Consider the following 15,775-nt stretch of genomic DNA (forward strand, 5'->3'; position numbering starts at 1 on the left):
CCTGACATACAGTACAGGATAATATAATCCATGTTTTTTTTTTTCTTTGTCAGCTTTATTAGTACTGCTATCATATGTATTCTACCTTTTCCCTTTGCTGTTTCCATATGGTTTATGTTTTGGCATTTCTCCATATTACTCCAAATATTAATAGTAGTACTGTGCATATTGTTATTATTATTATTATTATTATTTGTGGTAATATTATTGGATTTATTTAAAACGCATACAAACCTACATCCACAATACACATCAACCAAAATATATATATTTTTTAATTTTATTAATCTATTCATTTTCTACCATGAATACATCTTCCATCGTTTCTATTCCTTTTTGTAGTTGCCCCTTCACTCACTGATCTTTTGTATTTTTGATTTTTTGATCTTTAGTATTATTATTATAATTATTATTGTTATTTTTTGTTCTAATAGAGCTGATAGGACACATGTATGCTTTGTATATAATGGATGTCTACCCTGAGCTCTGTAAACCATAATAAACATTATGTGTTTCAGATGTCCTTATGATGTGTCAAAGAATGCACCATGTTGGATAAAAGCAGTGATAAAGACCAACAGACTGCGCACTGCTGCTCAGACTGTGGATGCATCCAGCCACAGCCTGACTCTGATTCAGCCCCTCCTAAACAGCAGCGTGTGCACAAAGCGGCCGGTCCTTCCAAGTGTCCATCCTGCCAGGCGGGCACCAGCAGCCTCTCCAACGGGCGGCGCCACCGGCCCCACCGCCGCATCCGCCTGGACCCTCACAGCTGCAGCCTGTGCTCCAAAACCTTCATCTCCTCCGCCCACCTGACCCTTCACCTCGCCTCTCACAACAAGGAGAGGAAGTTCAGATGCAGCACCTGTGGCAAGTACTTCCATCAGTCCTCCCACCTGATGGCGCACAAGTTAATCCACAGCGGGGACAGGCCATTCAAATGCCCGGAGTGTGGCAAGACCTTCGGCCGCGCCTCGCATCTGAAGACCCACCGCCGGCTCCACACGGGCGAGAAGCCCTTCAAGTGCACCTTCTGTGACAAGTCGTTCACGCAGAAGGCCGGGCTCCTGGCACACGTTCGTCTTCACACGGGTGAGCGGTCGTACAGGTGCGAGCAGTGTGGCGAGGGTTTTCGCTCTCTGTCGCTCCTGCTCTCTCACAAGGCCGATGAGGCGTCTGGGCATGCCAAACCAGAGCCGGCACCACCAGCACCCAACCAGCCCCAGAAGACGCAGAGTAGCCCCGAGGATCTGAACTGTGGCGTCTGCTGCCGCACCTTCGTACGATCATCATACATCAGGCTGCACATCCGCCTCAACAAAGGACAGCGGCCTTATCACTGCAAAGTGTGCAACAAGACCTTTGTCAAGCTGGATACGTTTGTGAACCACTGTGATAAACACTTGAGGCAGAAAAGGGATAAAAGTGTGGTAAAGGAGGTGAAAGACAAAGTTGTTAAACCTCCCCAGTTTGTCCCACTCTCCAAGCCTCCTCCTCCTCCTCCTCCTCCTCCTTCTGAGTCCTCACCCACGCAGCCTTTATCCTCAGAGGTCAACACACGCTCCAGAGCAAAAGCAAAGATAAAAACAGAGCCATGACCAACAGGGAGTGTGCATCTAGACAAAAAAAAAGCTCTTTAACTGAGACATGTCTTGCAACAGTTCTGCCACAGCACTTAATAACAACTGCAGGACGGTAGTGTCATGTTGATGTAATTTTCAAAAGAAAAGCAAAAACCAACAGAACTAAAAAAGTTTACACATGATCAGAGAAAGGGACAAAGAGCTAATATGTAGTTGAATAACTCCAAAAATACTGTTGTGATTTATATCAACACAAGTTTACTAATTGTACAGTTATCTTGTTTAGAATTGTTAATTTATTGTGAATGATTATCTTTGTAATGTTGTTATTTAATGCTTATTTTAGCTCATAAGGCTAATTAACACTTGTAATTTAACATTTCAGTGGCATACATCGTTCACTTTAAATAGAGAAAAATATCTCTAACCATTATTAGGGCTGGGCAATATGACGATATTCAGAATTAGGGCTGTCCCAAATACAATTTTTTGGGCTTTGAAGCTGCCGCACTAGTGCACACACACGCACCTCTACACACAACAAACGATATCCGTCTAAGAATAACTAATAATAATTCTTGTTGAATATGAATTATGGGATTATTACTTATTTCATGGTCTATTTTGGGATTCATACATTATTATAACATACTAATATATGTATAAAAAAACAAAACAAAGCATTCTGATAGTGATTTGAAGTTTGAATATCACGGCAGCTGTCAAAGCTTCGAAGCATTCGGGTCAGCCCAACAATATATCAAAATGATAGAAAAATTACATTGTTTCTATCTCGATATAGGCTAGGCCTATATTTATTTTCTCTTTCCATAATTTCACTTAAAACTGTTATGTTCATTTTGCACTCAAGTTCTTAAATTGATAAAATACTCTGTTCATTTCATTTGTCAAGTATTTAATTCACACAGGAGTAAAATAGGTTTCACCATGTGGTCATTTCATATGGACTATTTATTTATTGAATTACCAGAAAACATGCTATATCATGATATATATCATTATCGAGATATGAAATGACATATATAGGGATAGAAGATTTTGGCCATATCGCCCAGCCCTAACCATTATATTCATGGTTGATGTTGTTTTCTTAAACCAATACAAGCCTATTGGCATGTATAGCACTTGAACAAATTACAATGTAAATGCGTATTGTAAAACAATATGCACATAGAGTAAAAATAGACATAAAAGCATAGTGTGGAGGACTGAAACCGTTTCTTTTGTTGCACCATGAGACAACAAATTATCTGTTCAAAACAGTTTGTTGTTTCAGTTATCAGTCATTGTCTTCTATAAAGCCACTTAGCTAGTCAAAGTTACAGTGATGCTCCACAGTTCATTCCTAGCATGTAACTTCTTCTTTGTTAATCTGCTCCTATAACATGGTTCCTAGCGTGCTCTATGTATCACCTGGGCCTGTAGGACTACATGTCCTGTCTGATGAGCCTCCTTTGACCGTCACACTTCATTCCAAGTCAGCAGCAGCTCACAGCTGAAACCTCACTGACCCTAAACTCAACGGAAGACGTATCCGACTGTTTTCCTGTGGATCTCCACTGCTGACGGAGAATCTGTCACCTCCACATGGGGAAACTCTTTGTCCCGACCTATGGACAGAGAGAAAAAAAAACAACTCAAGTTGGGACTCTTGGGTGGCTGATGTATGTAGTCCCACTGCATGAGAGTCACAAATGTAACCAAAAGGCTGTAAAAGAGAATAAAACAATCGACCACCACTTTATGGACATAGTCAATAAATCAAAGTACAAAGTGAAGATAAAATGTTTGCCTGGCAGTTCTCTGTGCTGCTGTTGATGCTCCAGTGCAGGGTGACGGTCATGTGGCGTCTCCAGACGGGGTTCCTGCGCAGGAGAATGGTTCCACCGATGGAGTCTCCAGCACACACACTAACGGGCCTGTCCAGCATGAACAGAGTCTGCTTCCAGTGTGTTGGCCTGAAGAGAAAAGAGTACTTAATATTGTTTTGCATTGCAGTTTTTGACACTGCGATTTAAGAGTATTACAACATTATAGGCAGCCTGTAACAGAGATATACTCAGACATTGTTTAAACATTATTTGAATGATCTGTTTGGGCCGTTAAAAACAGCTTTAAGGGCTCAGGAGCACTGCTGTTAGTGGAAAAACTATACTTCTTTATGAGTGTTTTTTCTGTTTTACTCAGAGTTAGGTCCGGTGTTTAGCTCCACCGTTGCACCTCCCGTCTCCAGGCTCTCGAAATGAACGGTGAACCAGGCAGTGAATCCATGAAAAACTCCAGACTTCTCCACATCAAAATGAAACTGACCCTTTATTTCCTGAGAAATTAAACACAAGGCTCTCTATTAGATAAAAAAAAATGCAAGCTGTGTGGGGTGGAGCCATGAGTAATAGAAAAGGAGCACACTCTGTACCTCAAGGTCTTTGACTTGCAGAGTGTACATGTCCAGGCACAGGACATCACAGGGAGCAGTGAGGCAATCATCCGGTTCAATGAGGTGGCTGAACTTGGGCTTGGTGAAGAACTCTTGCTGTGCCAAGGGCCTGCAGGAATGAAACGTTACTCAATACCACGGGGGAATGCGTATGCTGCCACAGATGGCAAAAGAACAAATAGCACACATAACATAACTAAGAAATGTAATAGAATTAAACAATGATTTCTGTGAGTGTAAGCCATAGTTATTATAACCATACAGTGTGTGGAATACTCTGTAATTCGCATAGAAATATTGGTAAACAGTATAGATTATGATGCATTTAGTCACAACTGTGACTAGCAGTCACAACTGGCCACCTAAATATGGATAACTAAATAAGTAATAAAAGTGTAGGAAGTGGATAAAATAACTGCAACACCCTACAGAACAGCAGCCTCAAATAGTCTCTCGTTATTGCTGACGCCACAGTTTGTGGTGTTGTAACAAATATCCCTAGCTTATCACATGGCTCTGTTGAATACTCGATTCTGGTTGGTCAATCACGGCGTTCTACGGTCTGTTATTTCTTTATAGCAGACCGTTGCTATGGACGCAGTTCTGATATTTTTTTGTCAAATTATTGATTTTTTAAGTAAGTAGCTGTGAAATAAGTGGGATAATGTACAGCTAGCAGGTCGTTGTACATTATCCCTTACTCAATATCCTTGAGTTATATTCTCCACTAATGCAGTTTCCCTGTGTTTGGTACATATATGTTGCACAACTCTACTCCAGTACACCATGCTTTCTTCCTCAAATCTTTTTGGCTATTTTGTCCTCATCAGGGTGGTGCCTGAGGCTGTTCCCCGGTTTGAGTCATCCCCTTCCTGAGGAAGCCATTCTGGTAACTGTCTCTATACTAACATACGCCATGAAAGGACAGAAAAGCTTGAACCATTCCCTCAGGGATAGAGGGAATAAATAACTCTTAAATCAGCACCCTCTTTTGGTGACTGTTAGAAAGTGTGCCATCATCCTGATGAGCTCTGAGCGGAGCCACAGGATCAGTGGTCCTATAACTAAGAGGGGAAGAGGAAGAACCTTTCTGTTTGCCCTGCAACCAGCCAGACCTGATCCACTGTCTTCATCCAGTGTTTCTAAAGTGAGTTATTCTTTAAGGTTTATCACTTTGATAATGCCATGTCTTTTGTCTGTTCACTTTATGACCAAATTCCCATATTTAACTGGAATATTGTTTGTGTCTCGTTGTTTTGTCTTATCTGGCTTTGAGTTGATAATAACGATTACAATGAGTAAATGCAATGTGCAATTCTGTTTGTCATGCATCTCCCTTTGTTTGTGTAATTAACGCAGATACACCATTTGATGTTACGGTGGAAATTAATCTAGAATGAAGTCAATTTTTGGTGGCAATATCTGTCTCTCTGTCCCTAATTCCGGTTACCTCATGTCCGATACTTGGGTGTCCCTAGTCACCAGCCCTCTCCAAGTTCAGGAGCGGAGGGTTTACAGACTAATGTATTGAGGAAAACTGAAACAGAGGGAGGAACTGTTTGAAAGGACACCAAGTGGGGATGATGACAGTTGACTAATGGGCCTTACTGAAGAGGAGTGAAGTCCAGGCCGTAGGGCTGCTCCCAGAAGGCCATCTTCTCTGCGTAATAGCTGTTGGCCTGACATGGCACCAGGGTGAGGGCTGCAGATGAGGGCCACATCACACCGCCTTCCTTAAGCCAGCGGTCCCTGGCCAGCAGAACCGACTCCACCATGAACTCAAACTGGACCAGAGGAAAGAGACAGAAACACGATGAGTTTTAGAGTTTGAAGAGCAGGATGGGCTCCACATAATGCATCTAAATCTTAACAACAACAACTTGTATTATTAGCAATGGTAGTGTCATTATTACCAGCAGGCAGTTCCCCATCCACTCAGACACCAGGACGTCCACCTGCTCAGGAAGCTCGATCTCCTCAGCTCGTCCCTGAAGCACCGTGACCACCTCCTCACAGCCGTTCTGCTTCACCAGCTGTCTGGTGTACTCCGCCATGGAGCTCGCCTCCACAGCATACACCTACAATACCATAAACTTCTGTATACACCATGCTGTTTATACCATATAGTTACACTCCTTGTCCAGCAGATGGGAGTAGAGCCATACCAATGTTTCACATACCTTGTGAGATTCTTGCTTTCCACATTTCAGGCTATTTTTCTTGGGAATTATTTGAGATGTACTCAGAGCTTTGAGCTACATTTTTGAGTAAAAATTTAATTGTACAAATTTGTACATGTCAATGATTGGAATTAGATGGGCTGAGAAGTTGTTGTTAAAGAAAAACTCCATTGATTTTACACAAAGTCTGTTCACAGGTCTTGGAGAGTACTACCTCATACTTATTATTATTATATAGTATTTAAATATAAGAGATATTATTATACATTTCTTATTTATACCATTCTGGCATTTATATTTAACACACTTAATAGATCCCACTTCTCAGCATTTTGTATTTACTTTTTTTGCACTGTGGTTATATGTTATGTATTGCACGTCTTAATGCAAATATTTGTACATATTTCGTATTTTTTATATTCTCATTTTTAATTTGAGTACATATTTCTTTATATATATTTTATTTGTATTGTAGCAATATGTACATCATTTACATGTTACATACTCCTTTTATTTCTATTTTCTTACATTTCTTCTGTTTATAAAAGAGTAACTGTAAAGCCCAAATTTCCCCCTGGGAATCAATAGAAAGTATTTCTGATTCTGATATGTGACAAAAGTTGTATAACTGGCTACATGAGCTGCTAATAGCATAACTGTTAGAAAGTGTTCCATGTCTGCCATGACCCTGGGACGAGCTCTGGGAGGAGCCACAGGCTCACATGTGCTGTCTGGAGTCAACTAGGCCCAGGTGAGCTCAATCTGTCCTCTACCAGTGCTCCTATAACTAGGAGTGGAGGACAAAGCACCACTGTTTGATCTGCCACCAACCAGACCTGTTCCCTTATCCTCATCAAGTGTGGTTAAAGTGAGTTATTCTTTAATGTTTCTTTGTTCACTTTATGACTAGTTCCAGTGTTTGACTGGTAAATTGTTTGTGTTTAAATATTATCTGACTTTGATAATTAAGATGAGTACAATGAGTACATGCCTGTGCAATGCTGTTTTATGTCATGCACATCTCGGTTTTTGTATTAAATACCGATCCACCACTTGATGAGTTAAAAGGAGGTTCATTTCAAATTTAAATCCTTTTTTTTTTGTGAAATCAGCTGGCTCGCTGTCCCTAATTCTGGTGCCTCATGTCTGATGCTTGATGTCCCTAGACTCCAGCCCTCGCCAATTAGGTCACCTAAAACAATAACACACCCAAATCTGTAAAACCGCCTCAGTGTTTGAGCAACTTCCTTACCAGTACCGGCCATGCAGTCGGACGTTACCTCTGAGGGTTGTGCCAGCTGAGCGCAGAACAGGCTGATGATGCCGGTCCCACAGCCGAGGTCCATCACCACCTTATTCCTCAGGGAAGCGCTGTTGCTGAGAATAACCTGCCGGTACGCCTCAGTGCGGCTCTTATCTGACAACATCTCCAAGTGAAGCCTCTGTGATTAAAAAAAATAAAATACAACTGATGACCACTTGAGTAGTATACCAGTGCAACATATGACATGACGCATGTTTTAATCAAGATGATATTGGCAGTTTTGCATGTTTTAGAGACCCAAAGTGTTATTATTGAAAGACAAAGACTATGTGATGAAAAGTGGAAATGCTGTTGTAAAATCAAAACAGACAGGCCCTTCATGGTTACATTAAATCTGTATTACTCATATGGATATTTATTTAATGTGTTATTTAATATTGAACACTTTGGGCTTCCATAGTTCTTTGCCCATTAACTGTGTGATTAAAGCATGCTGTAAGTATTTGGTTTAATTTTCTACTTTCCAGGCAGCAGTTGTTTTCAATTTATTTCAGTACAGGATAACAAACTGCAGAGACTTGAAAATTTCGTTGAAAGGTAATCCATCACAGCTTTAGATTTTGCCCCATGAAGAGTAATTGGTTGCTAAGGTAACAACTAATGGGGATGCAAATAAACTATTAATTTCCTCATTGTAATACAGCAGGGCCTGTTTTGATGTGTCTTCCTGCGTGGTGCATTCAAGGAAATGCTGACCTGCAAAGTTTTGAAAGTAAATAGCTGAACAGCAGCCTTTTACATTTAATTTACACGTCTATTCTGGATTTGATTTTTTTTTTTCCACAACATTTCTTGTAAATGTAGACACACCAAATAATAGTGCCTTATAGCAACTGCATTACAACAAAGATAACAACTTTGATAATGGAAATATATATTTACTGTGATGGATTAAAGGGACTGTTCGTAACTTCTTACACGTATAAATCAATCCGGGTCGGTGTCCCATGCACGCTCGCATGTGGCTACGCTGTTCAGACAAGACTCCAACACAAACTACACGGAAGCACCAAATCCGCAAAGTTAAATCTAGTGAAGCCCGTCTGTCAAACAGTGTTGGCTGCAGTCGGAGGATGCAGGGGAGACTGTAGCTTTGGTCTTTTGTCTGTTTTGAGCGATGCTCGTTCATGTCTATGTAGAGCAAGCGCGAGCCTGACGCTGACTTTCATTGGCTTAACGGCCACAGGTGTCGGTGTTAACAAGCATTTCTGATTCTTACAAACAGTCCCTTTTAATTTACACATCTATTCTGGGTTTAGATTTTTTTCCCCCAACATTTCTTGAAAATGTAAACACCACCAAATAATAGTGCTTTATAGCAAAACAACTTCGACGATGGAAATATATATTTACTGTGATGGATTAACTCAAGTAAGTTTAATGCCACTGCATGTTGATGTTTATTAACCATCATCCTGAAATGCATGGCTGCATGCAGGGTTGAAAATCAGTATAAAGTCTTGTATTGTCAGCATGTGCAACTTGTAGATAGTTAGGTTGTGACATGCAAACAGTATGATGCTTTACAGGCTCTCTAACCAGTGTCCCATAACTGCCGAAGTATTCTTCGTCAGACTCCACAACCAGCACTGCTCCCAGTAGACCACTTGCACACCAAAAACTGACTAACTGCACTAAACTGTATGACTTTGCAATATCATTATTACTACTAAGGTGTAATTCATACTGTGCAATATTTTCAGGTGGAATTTCATTTCATTCTCACTGTGCAATATCATCTTCCACTTGTGCAATTTTGTTAATAGTATGTTTATTGTCAATACTGTATATACTGCTCTTATTTTTATACTTCTATTTAAATGGCTCATCATTTGTTACACTTTGTTTAGCTCTTTTTTCTTTATTTTTTTTACTGTTAGCTGATGCATCTTGTTTTTTTTTGCACTATCCCCTTTGCTGCTGTACACTGCAAATTTCCCCACTGCGGGACTAGTAAAGGAATATCTTATCTTATATCTTATTAGCTATCATCATGAAATGCATGGCTGCATGCAGGGTTGAAAATCAGTATAAAGTCTTGTATTGTGCAACTTGTAGATAGTTAGGTTGTGCCATGCAAACAGTATGATGCTTTACAGGCTCTCTAACCAGTGTCCCATAACTGCCGAAGTATTCTTCGTCAGACTCCACAACCAGCACTGCTCCCAGTAGACCACTTACACACCAAAAACTGACAATAACTGCACTATACTGTATAATGACTTTGCAATATCATTATTACTACTAAGGTGTAATTCATACTGTGCAATATTTTCAGGTGGAATTTCATTTCATTCTCACTGTGCAATATCATCTTCCACTTGTGCAATTTTGTTAATAGTATGTTTATTGTCAATACTGTATATACTCCTCTTATTTTTATACTCCCTTCTATTTAAATGGCTCATCATTTGTTACACTTTGTTTAGCTCTTTTTTTTTTTTACTGTTAGCTGATGCATCTTGTTTTTTTGCACTATCCCCTTTGCTGCTGTACACTGCAAATGTCCCCACTGCGGGACTAATAAAGGAATATCTTATCTTATATCTTATTAGCTATCATCATGAAATGCATGGCTGCATGCAGGGTTGATAAACGTCTTGTATTGTGCAACTTGTAGATGGTTAGGTTGTGACATGCAAACAGTATGATGCTTTACAGGCTCTCTAACCAGTGTCCCATAACTGCCGAAGTATTCTTCATCTTGCCATGGGTCCTCCTCCTCCTCCTCCTCCTCCTCCTCCTCTGCAGCAGCAGCATCCTGTTGCAGGTAGCTTGCAGGGACATAACCTATGACCCCACGCAGCTCTGCCCACCACCACTCTGATGAAGGCTTGGCGTGAACCAGCAGTTTGTCCCCAACACTGAAAGTAAGCTGAGGGACAAAACACATCATGCTTCAACTATCCAGTGAAGCTGTGCGGTTATTATGACTGCCTGGTGTCTGTGTGGGTCTCTAACCAACCTGGTCGCTGCCACTTCCAGTGAAACTAGACAGTGCGACATACTCTTCTTCAACAGATGCTTCATCCTCATCCTCTTTCTCTGTCTGCATGTCTGAAGGGTAGTTGTGTCGCTGTTTGGTTTACTTGGAGATAACCCGGTGTATCTGTAGGTAAAGAGTAATAACTGTGTACTAACGTTGCTGTGAAATGAGCGGTAATATCATCACAACACTTCAACTTGTGGCGTGGAAACGAGTACTTCCTGTTTTGACGTCAGAATAAGTTACTGTGCCTTCAAGTGCTGTCGGAAATATCAGTGTTTATAATGGAGTCATAGTTCCTGCTACAATGTAGCACATAATATGAATATCAGTGTTTATAATGGAGTTATATTTTCTGCTACAATGTATCACATAATATGAATATCAGTGTTTATAATGGAGTCATAGTTCCTGCTACAATGTATCACATAATATGAATATCAGTGTTTATAATGGAGTCATAGTTCCTGCTACAATGTATCACATATGAATATCAGTGTTTATAATGGAATCATAGTTCCTGCTACAATGTAGCACATAATATGAAGAAATTAGGAAAAAATTCTCACTCCTTTTCGAATATGTAAATCAAGGCATCAAGTGTTTGACAATTTATTTTTCTTATGCTTTTCAATGTATGTGAATACTACTTGTTTGTGACTGTCCACTTGTTGGTATGATCATTCTTTTTCTTTATTTTTTTTTTGTATTCTACATAAATTTTTGAAATGAAAAAAAATAAAAATAATTGTCTATATATAACGTTAGCTATAGTTTCACTTTCGTATAACTTCCGCGTTATATAATTAACGCCGAGCCACGTCTGTTTTGGACAAGACGGAGTGCCGTTTGTACTCGTATGCTATGTAATATGAAATGTATGTTTGACATTAACTTGTTTAGTCTAGTTAAATACGATAAACATGAAGAAATTGGGATAAAATTCTTTACAAAAATTAAAATGTAAACTCCAAGATTTTGATTCCCTCTCTGACCAAAATAAAATTTACTTTGAGAAAGTGGTGTCATCGCCATAGAAGCTGCAGGATATGTCAGTGCATGTCACAGCCTAAGAGACAACCACCACAACACATAATAGATGTAACTCACACTCTTCCTTTTATTTACTCCTCTACTTCATGTTTTTTTTGTTTTTTTACATTTATCCTTTGATATTGCAATATATTGTTAATTGTTTTTTATTTGTTTTATTGACACAACACACATTACTTTGTTTTCTTCCATTTACATGTATGTTCTTAAATATGTATATATTGTAATTTGCTTAATGAATTATATATATATATATATATATTTTTTTTTTTTTTTTTGTTTTTTATTTATTGAAATATTGTTCACCTGACAGTCATGCCAATAAAGCAAAATTGAATTGAATTGGAGTCCAAAAAAAAACTTGGACATGACCATGACTAGCGAGTTCTCTTTATGGCGATCATGTAAGTTAATGCGGTTATGGAACTGCGTATAGCAAATGTTTTACACTCCACGTTAAATGTTTTATTTTTGAATTAGTGTTAATATTAGTTTGGTTCTCATATTAATATCGTATCTCGCTTTATCGTTTTTCCACCACAGCCAATTTTATTTCCAAGTAGTCATCTTACACCTATTTCAAAGCACTAAAAAGCAAGTACAATTGTGACACTTCATACACTGCAATAATATTTATATTCAGTTTATGGTTGACTTCCGAATATGGTATTGGGAATCTCGGAGGAGTCCCTAAAGGCAGCACAGCTTCTGGGTCTCTTCAGAAAGATCCACTGTTATTCAGCACATAAAGAAAGGTTGCTAAAAACAAGGACTACTGCTTTTATATTACTCCTTTTTTAGAGTAATTTTACTACTTTTTTTCATATTCAAAAGCCATTAGTCATTCAAGTAATGTATACTTGAGTTATTATACAGTAAAACAGCTTAATTAATTAATTAACCTTAAAAAAGCTTAATTTCAGTGTTATATTCAATTATCCCTAGTTTTTGTGAAAAAGGCAAGGCATTTAAGCACTCCTGGTAATTTTTCGTTGAAAACAAAGTAACTACGAAATAATTAAAGTACAGGATTACAGGATACAAATATAAAAAAATATTTATTTTCATTAAATGAATTCAACAATTAACATATTGACATGATATCAAACCATAACTCAATAAAGTACATAATCAGTGTCTAACAGCTAGTTAAAACACCCCTGGTTGATTCTCAGTCTCAGAAGAGTCACATTTCTTTCTTCACCTCAGTAAATCAAGAGCGTTTATAGTATTTATTTCAGTCCTCTGAAGCGTAGGTGTGTTTGCATGCTGCTCAACATGACGACCAACTTTATAGAGTTCTTTTCAGGAGCATGTCAAACGTTTCAGCTATCTTTTGTCTTCGACTTGAGGAAGGGCTTATGTAGCACATCATGGAGTCGTCGTGCCTGCAAGCACAAAATGTCAACATGGTAATTTAAGAAATGTTCCATCTACCTTATGTATATATATATATATATATATATATATATATTCATATGGTGCACATGTATTTTTACTCACTTTTTGTGGTCCAAGGCCTGGACAGAGAACCAAGTCTTCCTTAGAGGCATTGATGATTCCTTCTACAGACTGGAAAAAAAAGCACGGCAATTCATCATCTCAGTATGAAAAGTTTAATTCAGAGTACACCATAAAGTCAGCAGCAGCAATCTGAGGACGAACTTTCGCTGTAGTAGTACTCACTGAGAAAGTGGACAGCAAAGTAATGGCATCAGTCTTGTTAATGGACTTCACAGTGGTCAGGCAATCCGTAACCTTAAATTGGTCAATCACGTTAAAATTTCTTACATATTTTTGAAATTGGCAAATTGATCACATTAAAAACATCAATGGACCTCACAGTCTTCAAATAGAAAACGGCAAATCCACACACCTTTGACAGATAGTTCTTTTCAACTTGCTCCTTCAGTACGTCTGCTGGTTTCTTTTCATATGACTTATACGTTTCCAGGTAACGTCCTGCCTCCTCTGAACTGTCAAATCAACATGAAGAAAATATTAGTTATGTTTATTTATTCATTTTATTAGTTTATTGTCAGGCTCAATGTTCCCTGATCAACAGAAGGCTAATTTAAATCCATTGATCCTGGCCAGAATAAAACAACATATCTTGAATGTTAAAATTAAATTCTTGAAGAATGAAAAGACATTAAATACCCATAACAAACCCAAAGAGGCATAACATGTTAAAAAAAACAGAATATCAGACTTCATCTTTCGATTACACACTTTTTCTAACTGTTCAGTCTTATTGGCAATCTGTTGCAGGTCTTACCTCCAAGCCAAGATGAGTGTGCAGTCAGCCATGATGCAGATGCGAGCCAGCTCCTTCAGCGTATGATGAGGATCTTTCTGTGACGAAAAACCAATGTCAGTGAGAAAAACTACATTACTTCTTAAAGCTTTATAAATGGAACTTGGGGCTATAGACATCTCTGTAGATGTCCTGACAAAGCTTTTTGAACCAGTCTCTCATACAGTGTCTAGTATTTGAAGAAAAAATTGTCAGCACTTTGTAAGGGAAAATTAGTAATGATATTGAACTTAAAACATCTTCTTACTTACCACATCTACTTGTACTAGTAACACTCGCAGGGTGAAAGTCTGTCCAAGCTGTTTGAGACGGTCGTGGATGTAGTTTGGATTGAGATTGTGATACCTCAGACTTTAAGACAGGCCCAAAAACAGCATCACAGCAACATACAAGAGAGGGGGAAAAAAACAAACATCAAAAATGGGCATTTTGCACATCAAATATGAATTAATAAATATTGTTTGCTTCTCTACATACACATGCAAACACCGTGTCTTCATCTCACATACATTCACACACACACTATTCTTGAGGCACAAAAACCCACCTGAGGAAGAGAGCACAAGTCGTCAGTCCCAAGACGTAGTCTGGTACAACATCTCCAAACTCCCAGGGGACACTCCTCACAAACTTCAGGATGGGATTTCCCCTCTGAATTAGTACAAATAAATATGCAATGACATACCTATCGTTGACAGTCAAAATATTGCAACGTAATAAAGAAACATGGGTATCAGCAAACTTTACCTAGTAACTGACTGAATGGGAATAAGAATGTGCAGAGGATGGGTGGATGTAAAACAATTTGCTCCCGAAGGCAGAGCCATCGGTGTGTGAAGTATTTAGATCAGATCCTGATGGGCAAGGTTGGCACCTTAGCAGCCTCTGCCGTTAGTGTATGAATGTGTGTATGAATGGGTGAATGCTGACATGTAGTGTAAAGCGCTTTGAGTGGTCGGAAGACTAGAAAAGCACTATATAAATGCAAGTCCATTTACCATGTATGGCTGGGGAGAGTTGGTTATTTCCTGCACAAATCTAACACCTGCTCTAACTCAAGAGGCCCATACATGTTGATGCATACCTGTCGAGGACTGACAATAATGCTGCTCCCAGACCCCACTGGTTTTGGACCCAGACTAAGGCTTGGATCTGCACCATGACAGTTCCCCACTTTTTGGTGTGTGCCAGCCACTTGTGTCTCCTCGCTCTTCTTCACCCCTTCAGATCCACCTTCAGTCCCTTTAGCACAGTCCTCCTGACCTGTTTCACACCCTCCTCCTGCTGGTGCAGATGACACTGGATCTGACTCACTTTGCTTCAGACTGGTAACTCCAGCACCTTCAGTCCTGAGTTGTTTGGAGGGACCCTCTCTGTGAATAGGAGCAGCCACATTGCTTTTACTTTGCACAATGTATTCTGCATAGGAGAAGGGCTGGTCCAGGGGCTCAGCAGCAGGCTTTGCTGAAGATGAAGATGAAGATGAGGCGTTTTGTCCTCCTTTGGATGATGAAGGTTGAAAGTGAGGCGTTAGCTGGAATACAGGCACATGGAAATATTAGTCTGGGAGTCAAAAATTATGAAATTAATCATGTCATTTAACTACTTGAATTTGAAAATACTAGTTAGTTACCAGCTGGAAAGCTAGTTAATGTTAGCTGGCCCTCTTAAAGAAGTTATAATTCTAGCAAAAATACCCACTGGTGATCTTTCTTTGGCGAAAGCAGAGTCGTCCAGGTTGATGTTAAACCTCTTCTTCATTTCTTTAGTTGATGAAGACTTTTCAAGTAAACATAACCACTATATTCTCTCGCCTTCACAACTGCTGATATCTAGCTACAGGAGCTACAGCAACAACACATCCTTCTTCTTCT

The 15,775-nt window shown here is 39.2% G+C and overlaps 3 protein-coding genes across 6 annotated transcripts in view; 1 reads left to right on the forward strand and 2 right to left on the reverse strand.

The window, feature by feature from the left end:
• prmt2 (protein arginine methyltransferase 2) overlaps nucleotides 1-10,901 on the reverse strand; it is a 303,518-nt gene extending 292,617 nt beyond the window's left edge. The window contains exons 1-9 of one of the 4 annotated variants that reach the window (XR_012597169.1): nucleotides 10,511-10,901; nucleotides 10,205-10,420; nucleotides 7,502-7,663; nucleotides 5,955-6,119; nucleotides 5,650-5,825; nucleotides 4,021-4,150; nucleotides 3,788-3,924; nucleotides 3,397-3,562; nucleotides 1,986-3,214 (exon numbers count right to left, since the gene is read on the reverse strand). Coding sequence is in view for 3 of the 4 variants with exons in the window: in XM_074659562.1 (XP_074515663.1) it covers nucleotides 3,182-3,214; nucleotides 3,397-3,562; nucleotides 3,788-3,924; nucleotides 4,021-4,150; nucleotides 5,650-5,825; nucleotides 5,955-6,119; nucleotides 7,502-7,663; nucleotides 10,205-10,420; nucleotides 10,511-10,600 (1,275 nt within the window). In the remaining variant the exon portion in view is untranslated. Of the gene's footprint in view, nucleotides 1-266; nucleotides 3,215-3,396; nucleotides 3,563-3,787; nucleotides 3,925-4,020; nucleotides 4,151-5,649; nucleotides 5,826-5,954; nucleotides 6,120-7,501; nucleotides 7,664-9,084; nucleotides 9,126-10,204; nucleotides 10,421-10,510 lie in introns of those variants that run through there. The other 3 variants (XM_074659562.1, XM_074659564.1, XM_074659565.1) reach the window with 3 other exon arrangements.
• On the forward strand, nucleotides 549-3,343 carry LOC141782808 (uncharacterized). The gene has a single exon (XM_074659566.1). It carries the CDS (start codon nucleotides 549-551, stop codon nucleotides 1,596-1,598), a length of 1,050 nt encoding a protein of 349 aa, XP_074515667.1. The 3' UTR covers nucleotides 1,599-3,343.
• Nucleotides 10,902-12,623: 1,722 nt separating the features above from the next.
• Nucleotides 12,624-15,775, reverse strand: part of ercc1 (excision repair cross-complementation group 1) — a 192,561-nt gene continuing 189,409 nt past the window's right edge. The window contains exons 2-10 of the mRNA XM_074659580.1: nucleotides 15,603-15,692; nucleotides 14,986-15,435; nucleotides 14,449-14,552; nucleotides 14,153-14,252; nucleotides 13,863-13,939; nucleotides 13,461-13,560; nucleotides 13,271-13,342; nucleotides 13,088-13,156; nucleotides 12,624-12,972 (exon numbers count right to left, since the gene is read on the reverse strand). Of these exons, the coding sequence (XP_074515681.1) occupies nucleotides 12,910-12,972; nucleotides 13,088-13,156; nucleotides 13,271-13,342; nucleotides 13,461-13,560; nucleotides 13,863-13,939; nucleotides 14,153-14,252; nucleotides 14,449-14,552; nucleotides 14,986-15,435; nucleotides 15,603-15,662 (1,095 nt within the window). The 5' untranslated portion in view covers nucleotides 15,663-15,692 and the 3' untranslated portion in view covers nucleotides 12,624-12,909. The remainder of the gene's footprint in view (nucleotides 12,973-13,087; nucleotides 13,157-13,270; nucleotides 13,343-13,460; nucleotides 13,561-13,862; nucleotides 13,940-14,152; nucleotides 14,253-14,448; nucleotides 14,553-14,985; nucleotides 15,436-15,602; nucleotides 15,693-15,775) is intronic.

Source organism: Sebastes fasciatus, chromosome 14, assembly GCF_043250625.1.
Source record: "Sebastes fasciatus isolate fSebFas1 chromosome 14, fSebFas1.pri, whole genome shotgun sequence".
Classification (NCBI taxonomy): Eukaryota; Metazoa; Chordata; class Actinopteri; order Perciformes; family Sebastidae; genus Sebastes; species Sebastes fasciatus.

What these genes read in the sequence shown, in the direction of transcription:
- LOC141782808 (XM_074659566.1), top strand. Translation starts at nt 549, where the DNA reads ATGTTGGATAAAAGCAGTGATAAAGACCAACAGACTGCGCACTGCTGC.